The sequence below is a fragment of the Sceloporus occidentalis genome, unplaced genomic scaffold, assembly GCF_023333645.1.
Source record: "Sceloporus occidentalis isolate IW3139 unplaced genomic scaffold, rSceOcc1.0.p SCAF_8, whole genome shotgun sequence".
NCBI lineage: Eukaryota > Metazoa > Chordata > Lepidosauria > Squamata > Phrynosomatidae > Sceloporus > Sceloporus occidentalis.
In genome coordinates this window covers 2,549,563-2,569,018 of record NW_028316988.1, presented here as the reverse complement: position 1 = coordinate 2,569,018, position 19,456 = coordinate 2,549,563, and the positions used below count along the sequence as shown (strand labels likewise).

At 43.2% G+C, this 19,456-nt stretch overlaps 1 protein-coding gene across 1 annotated transcript in view; it reads left to right on the top strand.

Moving 5' to 3' along the window:
* PEX14 (peroxisomal biogenesis factor 14) overlaps positions 1–19,456 on the top strand; it is a 95,837-nt gene that overhangs the window by 38,480 nt on the left and 37,901 nt on the right. Inside the window, exon 3 of the mRNA XM_089534173.1 lies at positions 6,417–6,501. Coding sequence (XP_089390299.1) covers positions 6,417–6,501 — 85 coding nt within the window. The remainder of the gene's footprint in view (positions 1–6,416; positions 6,502–19,456) is intronic.

The following is a 19,456-nucleotide window of genomic DNA, read 5'->3' as shown; positions in this document are numbered from 1 at the left end:
TCCTTTTCCTCTTCTTCCTGTTCTTCTTCTTCCTCCTCTCTTCCTTTTCCTCCTCCTCTGCTTTTTCCTCTACCTTCTCTTCTTCTTTCCCTTCTTCCTCTTTTTCTTCCTCCTCCTTTTCCTCCTCCTCCTCTTTTTATTTTTCTCCTTCTCCCTATTCCTTCTCCTCTTCCTTCTCCTTCTTCTCCTCTTTCTCCTCCTCCTCCTCTTCCTCTTCTTCTTCTTCTTCCTCCTCCTCCTCTGCTTCCTCTTCTTCTTTTCATCCTCTTTTTCTCCTCCTCCTCCTCCTTTTCTTCTTCCTTTTCCTCTTCTTCCTGTTCTTATTTATCCTCCTTCTCTTCTTACTTTTCCTTTTCCTCTACCTTCTCTTCTTCTTTCCCTTCTTCCTCCTCCTCTTCTTCTTCATCCTTTTCCTCCTCCTCTTTTTCTTTTTCTTCTTCTCCTTCTCCCTATTCCTTCTCCTCCTCCTCTTCCTCCTTTTCTTCATCCTGCTCCTCTTCACCTCTTCTTCTTTTTTCTTTTCTTCTTCCTCCTCCTCCTCTTCTTTCCTTTTCTCCTCCTCCTCCTCCACCTTCTTCCATCTATTTGTACCCCCCTCCCCCAAAAAACTGGGACTCAGAGCAGCTTACAGTCCAAAAACACAATACGGTACAAATAAAAACCTACCAAAATGACAATTAAAATGGAATTAAACTATTGGAATTAAAATAGAATTAAACTATTAAACTTACTGTAAGGCATGTCCCTTATTTAAAGACCAGAAGGTTTGTCCCTTATGTAGAGCGAATGAACACAATCTTCTTAATGTCCCTTATGTAGAGCCATCGTGGATTTTGACTCTCCTTTATTGCTCTTTTGAAAAGCTATTCTGAACAAGGATGGAGAAATTGGACCATTTTGGCTCTGTCTCATGTTTCTGCACTTCTGCCCCTTGGTCTTGTTTTGCCTTGTTTCCACATTAACGTGAAAACCTTTTAAAAAAGCATAACAACATATGCACAGTGCGTATATATGTATTTCTTCTTGAAAATATTACAGGAACAGGAATTTCAAAGGTACTTGGTATAGGTCTTTCCCAACGTTTGGATCAGGCTTCTCTGCAGTTGCTCCCATTGCAGTTCCAAAGCTTGAACTGGGAAATGTAAAGACGGGTGGTGAAATGGGAGTATCCCATTCAACAGTCATGTAAAAAGCCTTTACCTCCTTCTTTGCTCCAAGATTATAACTTTTTTTTTGGCTCAGTTAAAATATCCACAGAAGAAACAGGAGACAAGTCTGAAGATGCTCAGAAGGTGGTGTTTTTTATTAGTCAAAAAACCCAACGTGTTTCAACCTGTGAGCGTTCTTAAGGCCTTCTTTGGGGGCTGAATAAAACCATAAAAGGACAGCACGTAAATACATAAGACCACATTATGTGAAATCATTATTACAGTGGTACTTTCCCTAAGGCAATACGTACCTATTTAGGATCAAACCTTGGACATTTTTAGTGTAGGGGCTCATACTGGTTACTGGATTCCACTGGATTGTCCCCAGTTTCCTCCTCTTCCTCGTCATATAAGCATGATTCAGTTAACAAAGCCTCCAACAGTGAAGCTCCTTTTTGCAAAGCCTTTTTGTGCCTCCCGAGTCCCCTTTTCCTCCTGATCCTCTCTAGCTGGATGCTTTTTAGCAACATTGGCATAGGGAGAGTGCTAGAGAAACGCAGACTTTCAGTTTATGGCATGTTGGGAATACACAACATGCCATGAAGCTTGAATTATGAAAGAGTGGGAATATATGTGAAGCTGAAGGCTTTCATGGCCAGCATCCATAGTTTCTTGTGGGGTTTTCGGACTCTGTGACCATGTTCTAGAAGAGTTTATTCCTGATGCTTCACCAGCATCTGTGGCTGGCATCTTCAGAGAACGCTGGCATGGAAGAGAGTTGGGCATAATACATACATACATACATACATACATACATATAATATACACATACATACATACACGTACATACATACATACTGTGTGACCCTGGGTAGGGAGGAGTGATTTCCATGTTAATCTGTGTATTGTTCTCTCTTCCATGCAATTACTACAATGATTGTTTGCCAATGTTGAGTGGTGTGGAAGGGATGTAGGAACCTATCCCTCTTCTTTCCCATTGCTATTCCATGCTATCTTCTGTTAAAGAAGCCATGCCCAAGAAGACGTCTACTTGGTCAACTGAGGTAGATAGTTATTCTGATTTCTAATCAGTTATCTCTTTTTCCGGAGGCCTGGAAACTTCGAGGAAGCTGCCCTAGGAAATGGAAATGTTTCCCCCGCAATGCTGGTTGCAGACTTCTCTTCTGTTCGTAAGAGAGAGAGAAAGGTGGAGGGAAGAGGGAATCTTCCTTTCTAAGCTATAATTTTGTAATGTCATTTTCAATCAATAGACCTTTAGCAAAAAGATGAGACAGATGATGGAGGAGGCCCTTTAAATAATTTAGCTCTTGTTAATGGAGCGATTTCATTTTTTTGATAGAACGGCTTTATTGAAAAGTAGGTTTTTGCTCGGCGTTGTCTTCCTGGTTTGCACAAATCCAATTGTGTGTGTGTGTGTGTGTGTGTGTGTGTGTGTGTGTTGCCAATGCAATGCTCAGAAAGCTACAGTCCTTGTCAGTTTCATCTATTAGAGGCACTACTCTTAGTTTAGAGGGGAAATACTTCTTTGCAGCCGAGGGTGAGGTTTCTGTTTAGCAAAGTCAGCAATGTGCCGGGTCTTTTTCTCCAAACAGGATATGAATCTGGACCGCCAGGGCAAACAACCTGCTGCCTTCCTGATGTTTTGGACTATATGCCCCATAAACCCGAGACAATATTATCGATAGCCAGGGATCTGTAGCCCAAGATTTGAGATCCAATATGTGCAGCGGAAGGCCAGAGTTCGAATCCCTACTCAGCCATAGAAACCCACTGTGTAACCATAGGAAAGTGGCACCCTCTCAGCCACATGGGAATATGTACAAACCTCCTTTGAATATATCACCTTTTTCCCATCATGGTATAGTGGTTTTGAGGTCTGTATATGTGGCAGCCCCTTTCTGGATTACATGCAAACCCCAGAATGCAGCCTTGACTAGAAGAAAGTTTGCCTGGTTTTGCTTTAAGTAACTAAAAGTCTCCACTGCTATCTATTGCAAATCACCTGGGGATCTGCCAGTATAACAGCAGATCCATAGCAGGCATGATCTATGCTGTATCATACCATATTCACTTATTTTGGCCGGCGTAAGTAACCGATTAATGGGTTGTTTCTGATAAGAACTTAAGAAATTTCAAGCATCCATGGCTTGAAAATATTCAAAAAAGTATAAAATCCAAATAGCAAACCTTGATTTTGCCATTTTATATAATGGACACCATTTTGTTCTGCAACTATATTTAATGGGACTTGGGCATCCATGGATTTTGTTATCCCTGGGGCGTCCTGGAACCAAACCCCGGTGGATAATAAGGTCCCACTGTATTTATACCTTTATCCAAAATTTCGTATAGTTTTAATCTATGTTGTTTTAAATATGTTGCTAGGCGCCTTGAATCCAGTTGTTGGGAGGGAGGCAGGACATAAAGGATAACAAGAACAACAACAACAACAACAACAACAACAACGATGAGACATTTTCTTCCTAGATGCGCTCATGGATCCTCTCCAAGACTTTATTCCTCTGGACACCAACATCCTTTATTAACTGCTGCCACCATAGACACCATGTGTCTGAACCTAAGCTTTCTGATATCCCTTATGTAGCATTCTTAGAGGCAAAAGTGCATCATTTATTAAGCAGGATTTGAGCGTAACATCCCAGATTACTTATTTAAAACATTTGAATCGCGTCTCTCATTCATTCATATCCCAAATAACTGTAACCCTGACTCTAACTCTCCTCTGTTTCTGGCCCTGACGCTCTTGACCACTCAAACCCCTCGCCAACTAGTTCCTGACCATTACCGACTACCCTCTCATCCCTGATCTTCTGTCATACACCAGCCTTTCCAAATTCCTCCCATTGAGACCTTAAGCTCGAGTCAGTCAAACTGCACGATCTAAAAGGTTTTGAGAGTTGCCTTCCAGTGGGCCTTTGCCAGTGTTTTGGCCTTGGGCATCGCTTTCCCTCCGAACAGCGGAAGGCCGTCAAAGAGTTGCAGAAGGAACAAGGCATTCATATAAAAGCAAAGTAGCTTTTGATATGTTGGCACATCCCTGCCTCTGCTTATTCGGACATCCTTCTTATTCAGCACATTTCCCCCCGCGGTTATTAATTTGTGCCGTTTATCCTTTTGCATCTGGCGCATCGAGACCCGCGCCGTTTAAATGGGCAATTTCCCTATCACTGGCGTTTCCAGCGAGGCAGTTCGAGAGGGGCATAAACAAGACCAAAGTGCCACTTTATGTGTCGCGGAGGGGTGGGTGGGTTCCATATCATTTTACGATCGGGAATGATGGAGTGCTAAACTTTAAAAAGAGAGTCCCTTTCCCCTCGCCGCCGCATGTACCTCTGCCATTCCTCCCCACTTCTCCTTCAACCCCGAAGTGCGCTGGGACTTGGTCAAATTTCCCGTTAAAATAAAAATGCGGATTTCATCTTCCTCCCAAATTCATTTATCATGCTTTTTAAAAAGGTGTTTTTCTGCCTTACCTGATGTCTAAATTGGATTGGCTCATTTATGCTGTTCTTTGCTGTATCCCCCCATGCTTTTCTTAAATGAATTAGTAATGACAGCATACTCCATCATACCTCTCTACAGCCACTTTAAGGGGAAAGCCGGGTGATCTAAACCTTTTAACCTATTAAAGATGATTTTCCCCAATTGAATCAGACCCACCGCAGGTGTAATAACTAATCATTTAAACTACACCTCCTATTATGTTTTTTTAAGCCATTATGCATGTTGGATAGATGATAATTCATGTTTATTGCATTGTCCGATGGATCCGTTTTGCCTACACTCATCTGATTAATGTATTTAAAGAAATAAGAGATGCAATTTAAAAGGGGGGAAAAACACATGCACACATACAACATTGATGGAATGCACCAAGGACTACATCAAAAGGGCCATTAAAACCCATCAGAACTCTGCTCTTTGACCTGAGATGCATATTTGAAAACCAGGTGATGACAGGCATTTGCTTGAGTTATGGCAAGAGGTTTGGGTTGGGTTGTTTCCCTCCTCAAAAACAGAGACAAGGATGTTCTCCAACCCTTGCCTTGAAAATGCTGTGGTTGAAAGGATCGCAGCGCCCATTAAATCACCTTCTTTTCCTTTTCTAAGCCCAGGTTCTTCTGAAACTAAATGGCGAACCAATAGGGTCCAATGGAAGCAACTCTTTGATAGCTAGTATGGGTTCCTATGGAGAGAGATGCATGAAGGGGTTTGGGGGCCATCCAAATGTCTTAACATTTTGGAAGGGCACTTTTATGTTTGTTACGGATACAGGGAGATCTATCAGTCTTCCTATCTCTCTTTCTCTCTATCACATTTACATCTCACCTTTCTGTTTAGATGCAACCTCTTTTCTCATCATTTGAATCCAGTGGTTTCTTCTCTGCTCTCTGCAGCAACAGAAAACCAACTTGTTCTATCATCTCTGAAATCCCGTCAGATATTTAAAGATTACTGTTGTGTCACTTCTTAGTTTTCTCTTCTTCTCCAAGCTAAACATACCCATTTCTCTTGAGACTGTGTCCACACTGCAGAAATAATCCAGTCTGACACCGCTTTAATTGCCGTGGCTGAATGCTGTGGGATTCTAGAAATTGTGGTTTGTTGTGGCACCAGAGCTAAATGTCTCACAAAACCAGGATTCCCAGAATCCCAGCATTGAGCCGTGAAGTTAAAGTGGTGTCAAGATGGATTATTTCTGCAGTGCGGACAGGCCCCAAATCATTACTCCTAACGTTAACAGCAACAAAAGGTGTCTTTACATTGAATTGTCTAATTCCTGACGTTTAGACATCTTTGCTATAATAGCATCTTTATTATAATGGCCCAATCTCATGATATCCCCACCGGCAAAGATTAGGGAGACTGCTATTCATGTCTCCTTATTTGCCCCCTTTCTGGAATTGTTCTGCTTGTGGTTTTCAAGGTGTGTGGCCTAAAATGGTGTTAAAAAGTTGTGATCTTACTCTGAAATGGGTGTATGCATCACAGAAGAAGCAGAATTTGTCTGAAGGGTGTATGCATGTAGCTTGTGCTAGATCTTATCTTCCGGGGATCTTTGACAGATTGTCGGTGCTTGATCTGCAGTATTTCAGCACAGTTAAAGTGCTTTCTGTTACATGGGATTTTGACATTAGGGCTGCCTTGTTTAATGCTTTGTGTGTGTGTTTGCAAACTGGATTCTGAGTGTCACCTGGTTTAAACATCTTCCTCTTTTCCGCACAGATCGCAACGGCAGTGAAGTTTCTACAAAACACCCGAGTCCGCCAAAGTCCGCTTGCAACTAGAAGATTGTTTCTTAAGAAAAAAGGTACCAGATCGTAACAGTTCACTAAGATCTCAACCTGTCCTTTATAACCTTTTTCTCTTGCTGAAACGTTTTTCCCGTTTGTTTAGCCTATTCTTCCCCTTGTGTGATATGTCATCTTGATGTCTCCCTCGCCCCCATGTCCTCTTGAACTCCGGAAGCATCCTCATGGGTCCAAACCCACAAATCTTCAGGACAAGGCTTTGTGTTTTGCAGCTGTTAATCTTTGAAATTTTAAAGATTTTATTGAAAGTACTATGCAAAGTAAAAATACACTGCAAGGCTTTCAGTTACTTGTTGCGATGTTCTAACATGGCAATAAGGAATAAGGAGATGACAAAGAGAAACCATTGCTCATACATTTCAATAGAAGTAGACCACATAGCTAAATATAAGTCCAATTGTAGATTGCGTTGCTATATCTTTCAAGTGTTGGAAGCGTTCTTAAATTTTCTAACATTGGTGGGAATGTGTTACCTTTCCAATACTGGAGTATCAGTCTTTTAGTGGTCAAGAGGGCGCAAATGATCCACTTCCATTGACCATGTGTTAAGTTCCAAGACACAAGTAAGTAGTTTATGGAATATGAATAAATATGAGAGAATCTTCCAGTGCCAGGTGTATTCGTGTAATTGCTTCCAGCCAAAAATTGGGGCAGCTATGCAGCATTTCCAAAACATATAGGTTAGAGAAGCATTAACAGTATTATGCCTCCAACAATTAGCAGATTTGTGGTAAGTAAGTCCATATTTAAAATGTTTTGGTGACCAATATACTCAAAACCTGGGGCGCCACTAGGGCAGGCAGCACCATATGACAATCCTAAGGCAGGTCACACCACTGCTCTCCAAAGGTCTGCCTTTTGGCCGAAATGGGTTGTGGCGTTCACCCTTTAAAACACTGAAGCTCCTTGGAAGAGAAGGTGTAAGTAGTGTGAGGTTCCTTGGGTAAAGAAAGAAGAGGCCTCATGTTTTAAATTCTTTTTACTGTTTTGAATCGTTCTTTAAAAACATCACATCTTACCAAATGTTCACTTTAACCACATGAAACAATGTAAATGTAGATACATTTAGGCTGTGCAGAAGACGGCTGTAATTAAAAGGTAGAATTTTAATTTTGCTTCTTGGTTATGTCACAACGGTTGCCTTTACATTCAGTGATAAATGGGAATTACAATTTGCGCATAACGTGAATGCAGAAAAACTTTACTAAGGGTGGTATGAGGGAAAGTCAGTGCAGGGGTGACACCATGAGTTTTTGTGCTGGGTGATGCCAGTTTAATGATACCGCTTCTTGAAACCAATATACAGTGCGCCCGTGTCATACATGAAGCCGCACGGGGAAAGAATGAATGGCATGCGTGCCCACAGTCCACACCCTCTGCTGTGCTGCGAACACGAGCCCCATTATATTCAATGGGGCTCACGCATACGAATTTTTCGCCTTATGCAGGGTGTGTGTGTCCGGAACGAATCTCCATGTAAGGTAAAGGTCCACTGTACTTGAATTGCTTGTGTTTTGCAACTGTGAAGCGACACAAGTTGCTGTTGAAACATAACATGGAGCAATAGCAGCTTAGGTTGCAGACTTCTAAACTGATACCCTCTCGAAAGGAAGAACCATAGAGCATTACAGGTTTTCACTTTGGCCCGTTGTGACTCCTTCGTGGTATTTGCTGAAGGGCTGGCCATCTGCAGGTGAAACGGTCAATGGCTTCAGAAGATAGCCAGGACTTGCAATGAAGGGCACAGCCATGGTCTGTGAAATGAGGTCGGGTTAAGGTTAAATTTGGGGTCAGCCTGCCTTTCACAGTCTAAAAGGGCACGCAATTGACTGCCGAGTCCTTTCAGAAGCAAAGAGGAACCGCGTCTCGGTAAATTCAGCATCATTTCCAGCAGATGGAAGCTGCTCTGTCTCTGGCCCTTCTACCATAAATATCTTCAAGGATATTAAAAGAAGTGAGGATCTAAAGTTTTAAAGATGTCAGAGCAAGAACAGAGAAAGATGGAGGGGTATTTTGGATTCAGTCCTGCAAATCCTGTGTGGTCGGATCACAGTCTGTTAGACTGGAATGAGCAGTATTTTATCCGTATAGACAAGCCCAAAATCAGATTTTTAAGGGATATGCAGTCAAAGCCAGACCAGGGTGGACAAATACGTTCGTCCCATTATCCCCCACCTTTGAATCTAAAGTCCTTTCACACCTGAAATTAACCAATTTGTTAAATTTCTAACAAAAAGTGACATGAAAAACCGCATCCGTTGTTATTGGTTTCATTTGGCCTAAAGACACCTGATTCAGTGTCAGACGGTGGCCAGATTGTAGAGATAAAGAACGTGCGGAAACCATAAGACCTGCGACGTCTGCCCTCTGTATTGCAGAAAAAGACATCTTTATTTGATTAGGCACTGAATTACAGACCCTCCGGACGCAGCGACCTTTCGACATTCGGGGCTCACACCTCCAAGACGTTCCTCACCGTCACAAACGGCGTTTGAAACTTTTTGCTTCCAGGGCTGCTATTTTGTCACGCGGGTCTTTTTCTCTACATCTGTTTCTCTCTTCTCCTTTCTCTCTCTCTCTCATATTTTTCCCCTTGAAATATGCGGACCTACGGGGAGTAATTAATCATAAAAGCTTTGGGATTTCAACTCTATCATCAAAGCAATGAAGCAAAGGAAAGCTGAGCCTAAAAGCTGCGCTGATTACCCACGGTAACCTGAGATGAAATCTATAGTTGCCAAGAGAGATCCTTTCGCGGCTCCTTTTCTTCTGGTCCTTGCCCGCCCCACCAAAAAATAACACAATCCAAGCAAAATACCCTGTGATATGGTGCTGTATTATAGCGGCCGTTGCATTGTACCAGTTATTCCCCGTGTTCCTGTCTCTTCCTTGTACTTCTCTTTCGGATGGGATAGGATTTCATTTGCAAAAGGTACTTAGAGCAATGTAGAGACAAACGTCTGGGGTGTTTTGGTGCTGCGCTCCCCGGTTGCCGGCTTTACGGAATATTCTTATTGTTGTTGTTGTTATAAATATCTGAGGCTTCATCTAATCTGTTTAATTTTAATAAATGCCCGGCCGGGAAGAAGCAAAGATTTGGAAGGGAGGGGGCAACGTCAACAAACTGGCAGAAGAGGCCAGAAGAGAGAGAGAGAGAGAGACGCTGACCCGATTAAAGCGTCTAATGAATTACTTGGCTAATGATTACCAAAGCAAAGAGGGGGAGAAAACCCACACAAACCAACCCTCTTTGCTGCACACAAACCTATACCTGACTCATCTTGGAAGCTATGTTGGGTCATAGAATCATAGAATCATAGAATCATAGAATCATAGAGTTGGAAGAGACCACTAGGGCCATCCAGTCCAACCCCCTGCCATGCAGGAAATCCAATTCAAAGCATCCCTGACAGATGGCCATCCAGCCTCTGTTTAAAGACCTCTAAGGAAGGAGACTCTATCACCCTCCGAGGAAGTGCATTCCACTGTCGAACAGCCCTTACTGTTAGGAAGTTCCTCCTAATGTTCAGGTGGAATCTCTTTTCCTGTAGCTTGCATCCATTGTTCCGGGTCCTGTTCTCTGGAGCAGCAGAGAACAAGCTTGCTCCCTCTTCAATATGACATCCTTTCAAATATTTAAACAGGGCTATCATATCACCTCTTAACCTTCTTTTCTCCAGGCTAAACATCCCCAGCTCCCTAAGTCGTTCCTCATAGGGCATGGTTTCCAGACCCTTCACCATTTTTGTTGCCCTCCTTTGGACACGCTCCAGTTTCTCAATGTCCTTTCTGAATTGTGGTGCCCAGAGCTGGACACAATATTCTAGGTGGGGCCTGACCAGAGCAGAATACAGTGGCACTATTACTTCTCTTGATCTAGACACTATACTTCTATTGATGCAGCCTAAAATAGCATTGGCCTTTTTAGCTGCCGCATCACACTGTTCACTCATGTTCAACTTGTGGTCTACTTGGACTCCTAGATCCCTTTCACACGTAGTTTCATTCAGCCAGGTGTCACCCATCCTATATCTGTGCATTTTATTTTTCCGCCCTAAGTGCAATACCTTACATTTCTCTGTGTTGAATTTCATTTTGTTAGCTTTGGCCCAGCTTTCTAGTCTATTCAGGTCATTTTGAATCTTGATCCTGTCCTCTGGGGTATTAGCTATTCCTCCTAATTTGGTGTCATCTGCAAATTTGATAAGTATGCTCCCAATTCTGTCATCCAGGTCATTGATAAAGATGTTGAATAGCACTGGGCCCAGGACAGAGCCCTGTGGGACCCCACTGGTCACTTCTCTCCAGGATGAAAAGGAGCCATTGTTGAGCACCCTTTGGGTTCGGCCGGTCAACCAATTACAGATCCATTTAACAGTTCCTTTGTCTAGCCCACATTTTACAAGCTTGTTTGCAAGAATGTCATGGGAAACCTTGTCAAAGGCCTTACTGAAATCAAGATATACTATATCCACAGCATTCCCTTCATCTACCAAGCTGGTAATTTTATCAAAGAAAGAGATTAGGTTTGTCTGGCATGACTTGTTTCTCTGAAACCCATGTTGACTTTTTGTGATTATGGCATTGCCTTCTAGATGTTCACAGACTCTCTGTTTAATGATCTGCTCCAGAATCTTTCCTGGGATTGATGTCAGACTAACTGGACGATAATTGTTGGGATCCTCTTTTTTCCCCTTTTTGAAGATGGGGACAACGTTTGCCCTCCTCCAGTCGGCTGGGATCTCTCCTGTTCTCCAGGAGTTTTCAAAGATTATTGCCAATGGCTCCGATATTACATTTGCCAGTTCTTTTAATACCCTTGGATGGAGTTCATCTGGTCCCGGAGACTTAAATTCATTTAGATTAATAAGGTGTTCCTCTACTATCTCTTTACTTATTCTGTGCTGAAATTCCCCTATTCTGTCCTCTGCTCCATTATCCTCAGGTTGAGCACCCTTTGCCTTTTCTGAGAAGACTGAGGCAAAGAAGGTGTTGAGTAATTCTGCCTTTTCTCTGTCTTCTGTTAGCATTTTGCCATCTTCTCCACGCAGTGACCCTACCGTTTCCTTCTTCTTCCTTTTGCTGCGGACATATCCCTGATTAGTGCTTGGAGGGGAGACCGCTAATGAATACCAGATTCTGTAGGCTGTGTTTCGTAGGAAGGAACTGGCAAAACGTCCTTGCCTAAGGAAACCCTATGAAACGCATGGTGTTGCCATAAGTTGACAAGGGCCTTGGAGAGACACTCACACAAATGCAAATGTTCAGACACCATCCTAGTTCTGCAAGGTCTTTTGAAGATTTGCATGAGATTCCTGGTCCTTGGACACTGACTCCTTTTAAACTCCTGAGTAAAAAGGAGACTCTAATGAGAAACTTCTAGTTATTAGAATCATTTATCTCCTCTCCCACTCCCATTTTTAAAGCCTTGTGCCGGCCTTTGGTGGAATTTATGAGTTTCCTCCTTTCTGTTGCAAATTTCTTTCTGTGGGAAGGACAAGAGCAGAGGTTGCTCTTCTGAATATATCAGAGAACACTTGCCATTGCATTTTTGGTTATATAAAAACAAATCTGTTGTTCGTGACTATGGCAAGCAGAAGCAGAGGATATGGGGGAAGGAGGAAAAAGTTAAACTCACCAGGAAAAATGGTTTTAGCAGGTGCATGGCAAAAGTTATGGGAGACAGAAATGTACAGTCAACCCTCCTTATCCACACAGATTCAAGCATCCTGGGAGCTGAAGTCCAAAATCCCTTAAAGAGCACAGTTTGGGGACTACTGGTATAATGGGTCTTTAGTATCCACTGGGGTTTGGTTCCAGGACCCCCCTATGGATAACAAAATTCATGGATGCTCAAGTCCCATTATATACAGTGGCATAGCAAGATGGTGTCTGTTATATAATATGGACAATCAGGGTTTGCTATTTAGAATTTATACTTTTTAAAATAGATTTTCAAATCATGGATGCTTGAATCCGTGGTTAAAAAAAATCTGTGGATAAGGAGGGCTGACTCAAAAAAATGTTTCCCCGCCATTGCGATGTGTTGCAGAACCCCTGCTAACCTCTTGCAGAACCTTAGGCCATTGAGGTCCACTTGGGCAGACCTTGCATCTCAAGAAGGTGCCAGAGAATCAGCAGGACTTCAGTCTCGAAGAAGGGATGTCTCCCCGTCTTGAAGGGATCTAAAAGATGGGAACGTCTGCCCTAAGATACGTAGCGCACAGCGTTAGGTAGATTTAGACCATTTTATGGAAGAGGATAAATCTGCGGCTTCCAGTTTTTATTAACTGCAGATCAACTCCAAGGGAGTCTATTGCTTTCATGTCCTGCTTCTGCACTTCCTGACGGCATTCGATTGACTGCTGCAGGAAGGATTTGTGGTGGATTTTTGTTTGAATGTACTAAATGGCCAACACAGCTACCCCTCTATGTTTACTGCAGGAAGGAGTGGGTTTTGCATCTGATATTCTCAGGCTTTTGTGGGGACGGCTGACTTTGCAGTGGAACAAGTGGAAATGCAGGGTCACCTGGAGGAGGAGATCCAAGCTTTAAGAAGAGCCAGTGGATCTTCAGTCTCATGTGTTTTGGTGAAGCAAGGGCTTCAGGGTTGAAGCATATGGACTTTCGTTTTATCTGCAGGATAGAAGTCATCATCTGCTGCTAACAATGTTGAAGCTTCCTTGTTTCCTGAAATGAGGTCTTCCTTCACAGTCTTGTGGTATGACTTTGTTGTCGTTTTTGTTGTGTGCCTTTATTTCGGACTTACGGCAAACCTATCGCAGGGTTTTCTTGGCAAGATTTGTTCCTAGGGGGGTTTGCCTTTGCCTGAAGCTGAGAGAGTGTGACTTGACTAAGGTCACCCAGTGGGTTTCTGTGGCTTAGTGAGGATTTGAACCCTGTCCTCCAGCATCATAGTCCCACGGTCAAACAATTCCACCATGGAACGATATAGAGGTATACCTCAGTTTAACAGGCTATTTGGTACCAGAAGCAGAAACGATAGTTTCTTTTTCACACAGAGGTTAAAAGAAAAAAAGAACCAATTGAATCTCAGTTCTGTTAAAAACACATTGTTTAAACCTGTTTTCAAATCTGAATGCCAAAATGCAATTTGTATTTGAAATGCAAAAGGCAGAGTGTGCCGTTTTAAACAAGATTCTGCCCTATGATTAAAACCAACCCTTATCTAAATGTGTGTGTCTGTGTGTGTGTTGGTAACCTATTGAAGGTTTTAGATTCTGGTGGCTGTGAACTGCCCCCGAGGGCATTTGCCGGTTGGAGAGTCCAATAAATTTAATAAATAAAGCCGCAATCGCAAAGGGAACCCAATTGTCAAAGCCGACCCGGGGCTTGTAATAGAGCAAACAAACTGCTCCCAGCGGGGGCAAGAGGCTCTTATTTGGAGAGATGAGTAGGAGGCCAAGGGAAACAGTGCCCTCCTCTGCAAGTTGCCTCCATTGATCTGCTTCATTGCCTAAACTTGATAGGGAAGATGTGGAATCTGCAGGGCAGAAGTCTTCTGCCAAGGCTTGGTTGCCCATGGTCTCCGGTGTCTGGTGTCAGGGCCATTCAGGGAGACAAAGTGATGACGGCTAGGGGAAGCCTTCAGGAAGAGCCGCTTGACAGGAGGAGAGAAAGCAGGAGAGGATGCAAGTGATGAAATTCTTTATAAACTAGGAGTTCACAATTACATTTTCTTCCTCCGTAAACCCAGACAGCATAGTGCTTTAAGGGCTGGATACTGGGAGTCATTGCTGTGTGCCTTTCACATCATTTTTGTCTTATGGCTAAGGCGAGCCTTGTTCAGAGGACGTTTGCCATGGCCGTCCTCTGGCCAAGGTTCAAATCCCTGCTTGCCCATAGAGACCTGCTGGATAACCTCGGGCTCATGTTTTCTCTTCTTCAGAGGAAGGCAAGGGTGAACCCCTCTGTACAAATTCTGCCATGAAAATGGCACAATGGGTTTGCTTTAGGATCAGTGTAAGTCACAAATGTGACTTGCCCCGGATTACCCATTGGGTTTCTATGGCTGAGCAGGGAATCCAACCCTGGTCTCCCAGAGTGCTAGTCCAACACTCAAACCACTATATATCACACCATGCTGGGACATAAACTATGCTAGTGGTCACTTTCCAAGCTGACACAAAGCTATACCTAGTTGACAATACTAAATCATAGAACCATAGTGTGTGGAGAGCTCCCAGCATTCTTCACCATTGCCCATCCTGACTAAGACTGCTGGGATTTGTAGTCCAGCAGCATCTCAAGGTCCAAATAGTTCTTGCCCCTGGGTTTGTTAGATCCATGGTCTGACTCCAGAAAATATGAACACTTCCCGTGTGAAAGGAGAATCTAAGTATTATTAGAGTAAACCTGCCATGACTAGCCCCTTGCTATCAAGAGTTCTGTGTGAGTAGAAAGTCTACATGTCCTACACCTTCTGGTTGTTGTATTTGCTCAGTGTAGCTATCAACATTTTGCACTTAAAGATTGCTGGCTAACTTAGATCTTTCCAATAGCCTTTCCTTTTCTTTCTTTTGGCCTCGGATGTGGGAGTCACAAAGGAACGGTCCCCAAAATGCACCCATAACCCATCCAAGGAGCCTAGAAGGAACAATTTGCAGGTGGAGCAGCTTCCGAAAAGGAGCTAATTCCAATCTCTCTCTTTCTCTCTCTCTCCCCGTCTTTTATTACTTCTTTCTTTTTCATCATTTAACTCCATTTCGCCAGGCCGTTTGCATGTCCTTGAATGGAAGCTCGTTACCGTGAAAGCTTTTTTAGCATTGATTTCATAACCGCCTTAATTTAATAGCTCCATCATTACTGAGAAGCCCTGCGAGTAAGGCCCAAGCTTTCCAGGTCAGTGACCTTTTAATTACAGCCCTTGCTCTGATGGCCGGGTTATCGACTGGACGGCTCCCGGATTGCGGCGGCGGAAAACAAGGAGGTTTCCTCCCTATTTTCCACAGAGGGGAGAAGGAAGAGGGAGAAAGTAGGGGCAAAGTCAACCTCCTGCATTTCTAAAATTAATTTTCCTCCTCGGCTTGGTAATTAATTTTTCAGCAGCAGCGTCGCAGCGCGGTTCAAGCAACTTCTATTTCTCCTGCTTTTTTGGCAAAGCAAAGGGCAAGAAGCTCTGCGTTCCCTATCCTGGGGTTCATTCCTGTGCATGATGTCTTGTTCACAAAAAGGCAGGTGGATGAGAGGAACCCTGTCATTTATTTCAGATTTGATAATCTTGAGTCTTGGCAGTTAAAGCAGTCTCAAACTGCATTAAATCTGCAGTGTAGATGCAGCCTCTCTCATTCTCTCCACCAAACATACAACAGGGCCATCCCTTCTGTTAGGCAGAGTGAGTGAATCTGGGATCTCCTGTTCTATGACTGAGTTATGGCCTTCCTTTTAGGAAGTTATTGAATGAGATCCAGGTGGCTGGCAAACCTATTGCTGTGGGATTGCAAACACAGTTGGCCCTCCACATTTGCAGATTTGACTTTTGCGGATTTGATTATTTGCGGTTTTGATTAATATTAATATGATTAATATGTTTGCTCTAGGGATCTCTAGGTCCTCCAGCGCAGCTCTGCCAGAAGTTGATCATAGAGTTGTGCTGGAGAACTAGAAGCACTTCTTTAGGCATTTGTAGGTCCTCCAGCCTGATTCCATGATCAACGTCTGGCAGATGTTGGCCATAGAGTTGCACTGGAGGACCTGGAGATTCCCAGAGAAGTGTTGTCTTTGGTAAAAAGAATAGTCTTTTTTGTGTGTGGTTTTTCCACATTCATGGATGTCCTTCACCCCTAAGCCCAGTGAATGTGGAGGGACCGCTGTACATCTTTGGTTTAAGATCAGCTCTTTCTGCAGCTGTCCTGGGCTATATGGGAGTTTTCCAGGTAAGAGGAGGGTATGATACCTAGATAGCAGTTGTGGGATGAGAGGTAAATTCAAGAGTAAGTTCTCTGCACCCACAGGGTGCCTGAGTTAAGACCACTGGCCCTTGTAGTTCAGACATGGGCGAAGTGTGGCCTGCAGAATGCATGCAGCACCTTAGACCCCAAAGAGCATCTTTTTACCTGTGCAAGTACCAATCTGTAACCATTCCAAACCAATCCGATGCTATCTGTATTTGTGGACGACCAAAACCGTAAGTCAACATAACCTTTTTTTGGCCACGCAGAGGGACTCTGCCAGCTACCTACAGCTTCCCAGTACAAAAATTGAGAAACAGTGCTTATACCGGGCCTGTTGAATTATTTATTCCTTTTTTCTTTCTTTCTGAAATTGATTGAGAATCCTCATCCATCTGTTATGAAAGGCCATCTTCCCATCTTGACAGTCTTGCATCTACATATCCGCCACCTGACATTTTTGTGCCTGGGTCTATTCATCACGCTGTCTCTTTCCTCCCATCAATCCCTTCATGGTGTGCTCTACATGGAATCTGCCCACCGAATCGTCGGTTGGTGTGTGTGTGTATGTATGTGTGTGTGTGTGTGTGTGTGTGTGTGTGTGTGTGTGTGTATGTATATATATGTATATATATGTATGTATATGTATGTATGTATATATATATATATATATATATATATATATATATTTTGACTTGGAACCAGGAGCATAATTCCTGCTTTACCACTACAGGTGTTTCAGCTGCATTCAGACGAGAAATGGGAGTACTGGCCAGTAACCATTCCTTCAGACTGGATGTCTTAACTTCAAAGTAAGGCAAGAAGAAAAGCCCTTCTGGATGAGACCAAAGGACTCTCTACTGGTCCAGCATAGAAATGTACAGTTGGAAGGGATCCCAAAGACCATCCGGTCCAACCTTCATTCTGCACAAAGCATCCAGCCTCTGTTTAAAAGCCTCCAAAGAAGGAGATAATCCCACTTCCCAAGGTAGCATCTTCCACTGTCAAACAGCTCCTACCATAAGGATGTTCTTCCTAATGTTTAAGTGGGATCTCTATTCCTGTAGTTCTGGGTCCTATTCTTTGGAGCAGCAGAAAACAAGCTTTCTCCATCCTCAGTATGACATCCCTTCAAATACTTAAACAGGGCTATCATATCACCTCTCAACCTGCTCTTCTCCAGGCTGAACATACTCAGCTCCCTAAGCTGCTTTTCATAGGGCTTCATGGTTTCCAGTCCTTTCACCATTTTCGTCATCCTCCTTTGGACATGTCCACATCCTTCTTACATTTCACCATCAATACATCTTATGGTGGCATATGCCACAGTTTGACTGTATGTTGCACGGAAGAGTCCATCCTTTTATCATTCCTGAAACTTTCACCATTCCATTTCAGACTTCTTCAAGACGGCTAAGTTAGTATCATGCAAACTCCCTTTGCTGGCAGTATATAAAAATAAATATATTGCGTATGGTATATAAAACATAGATAATTTCACTAGTTAAAGGCTGAATAGTGACTCTATTAATGTGTAGTATAAGAGAGAGAGTGAGTTTTTTCTGATTGCCAGGCCACTGTTTTGAAGTGGCTGCTGCACTTGTTCCGGAAGAAACGATAGATGAATTAAAAAAGAAAGGAAAAGGCAGAGCAAACTCAGTGCGTTCTTTTAAGTAATGTTTTCCAATGGGGTTTGGTAAGTGCTCTGCACAACTTCCTGTCAAAAAAGATTCAAATCTCAGCGTTCCTTTCTTTCTGCTTTCTCCCCCTTTGCGCTCTCGCTCTCGGTGGGTCCGGAAAGAACACCGCAAGGGGCAGCCTTCTGCTATTTTAATGATGTTGCGAAGAAATCCATCGAGTGGGAGATGTGCACTGAGCTGACAACTTCTAAATGTACATTTATTTCTTCCATAGCAGAGGGTACGAGTCACATTAACCACTAACCATAATAGCATCGTTCTCGGCTTTGGCCTTGCCCCACAACACCATCCCTCCCTTTCTCCCCACCTTCAGCCATTTAGAGGTGCAGTTTGCTATGCAAGAAGGCTACCCTGTTTTTATGACATGAACAGAGAAGGATGGTTACTACCATTAACCCTCCCAAACACACGGACCATTTCTGTGGTTCAGGGTTTATCTGATCATGTAGGTTTCATCTCGTACCCACTTCCAGTTTGTTTTCCAAAACAGTGCCTTTTGCAAATGGTGAACTAGGACTCCCCCACTCTGCTCACTCTTTGATTCCTGGCTTCAAATCTTTCTCTCTTGCCAAACACTGCCAGCTCTGCATTGTGCTTTTCCTTCCAAAATGTTAAAAACGTGAAATTAAAGTTTTGCATGTTATAATTGCAGTTATAATTCAGTACCAAGTCAAAGCTGTTTGGTTTATATCAATTGAGGGAATCTCTCTTCCAGAGTGGGGTTGTGCAGGTCGTTGGACAACAACTCCCATCATCCTCATCAAGTGTGGCCACAGGTGGAGGATAGTGAGATGTAGAAACCAGAATATCTTTAGAGGGTACGAAGCTGGGGAAGGCTGAGTTAGAGCCGTTGTGATAGAGCGGACAAAGATTATAACAACAGCAATTGCAAGTACATTTCTATACCACTTATCAGTGAACTAACACCCATAAGTGGTTTACAATGTGTGTAAGCCAGTTGCCCCCAACAAGCTGGGTCCTCATTTTACTGACCTACAAAAGGATGGAAGGATGAGTGGACCTTGGAGCCCTTCCTGGGATCGAACTCACAACCTTGTGGCTGCAGCACTGGCATTTAACCACTGCACCAGCAGGGCTCCCAAAAGATTGGGGAGACCCACTTTCAAATCACTGTGGATCACTTGTTTTTGTGACCGCCAGATCTCTTCTGACTCTGTGATCCTGTCTGAAGTAAAGCCAGTCGCATCTCGAGGAAGAGACTTTGCGGTGGTGGCACCTTCTCCTTGAAACGCCCCTCGTGGAAGGACCAATGTAGACCTCTTGTTACCATCAAACGCATTTCTGCTTCCTTAGGCTTGTAGAAACTAATGCTAGCCTTTTCA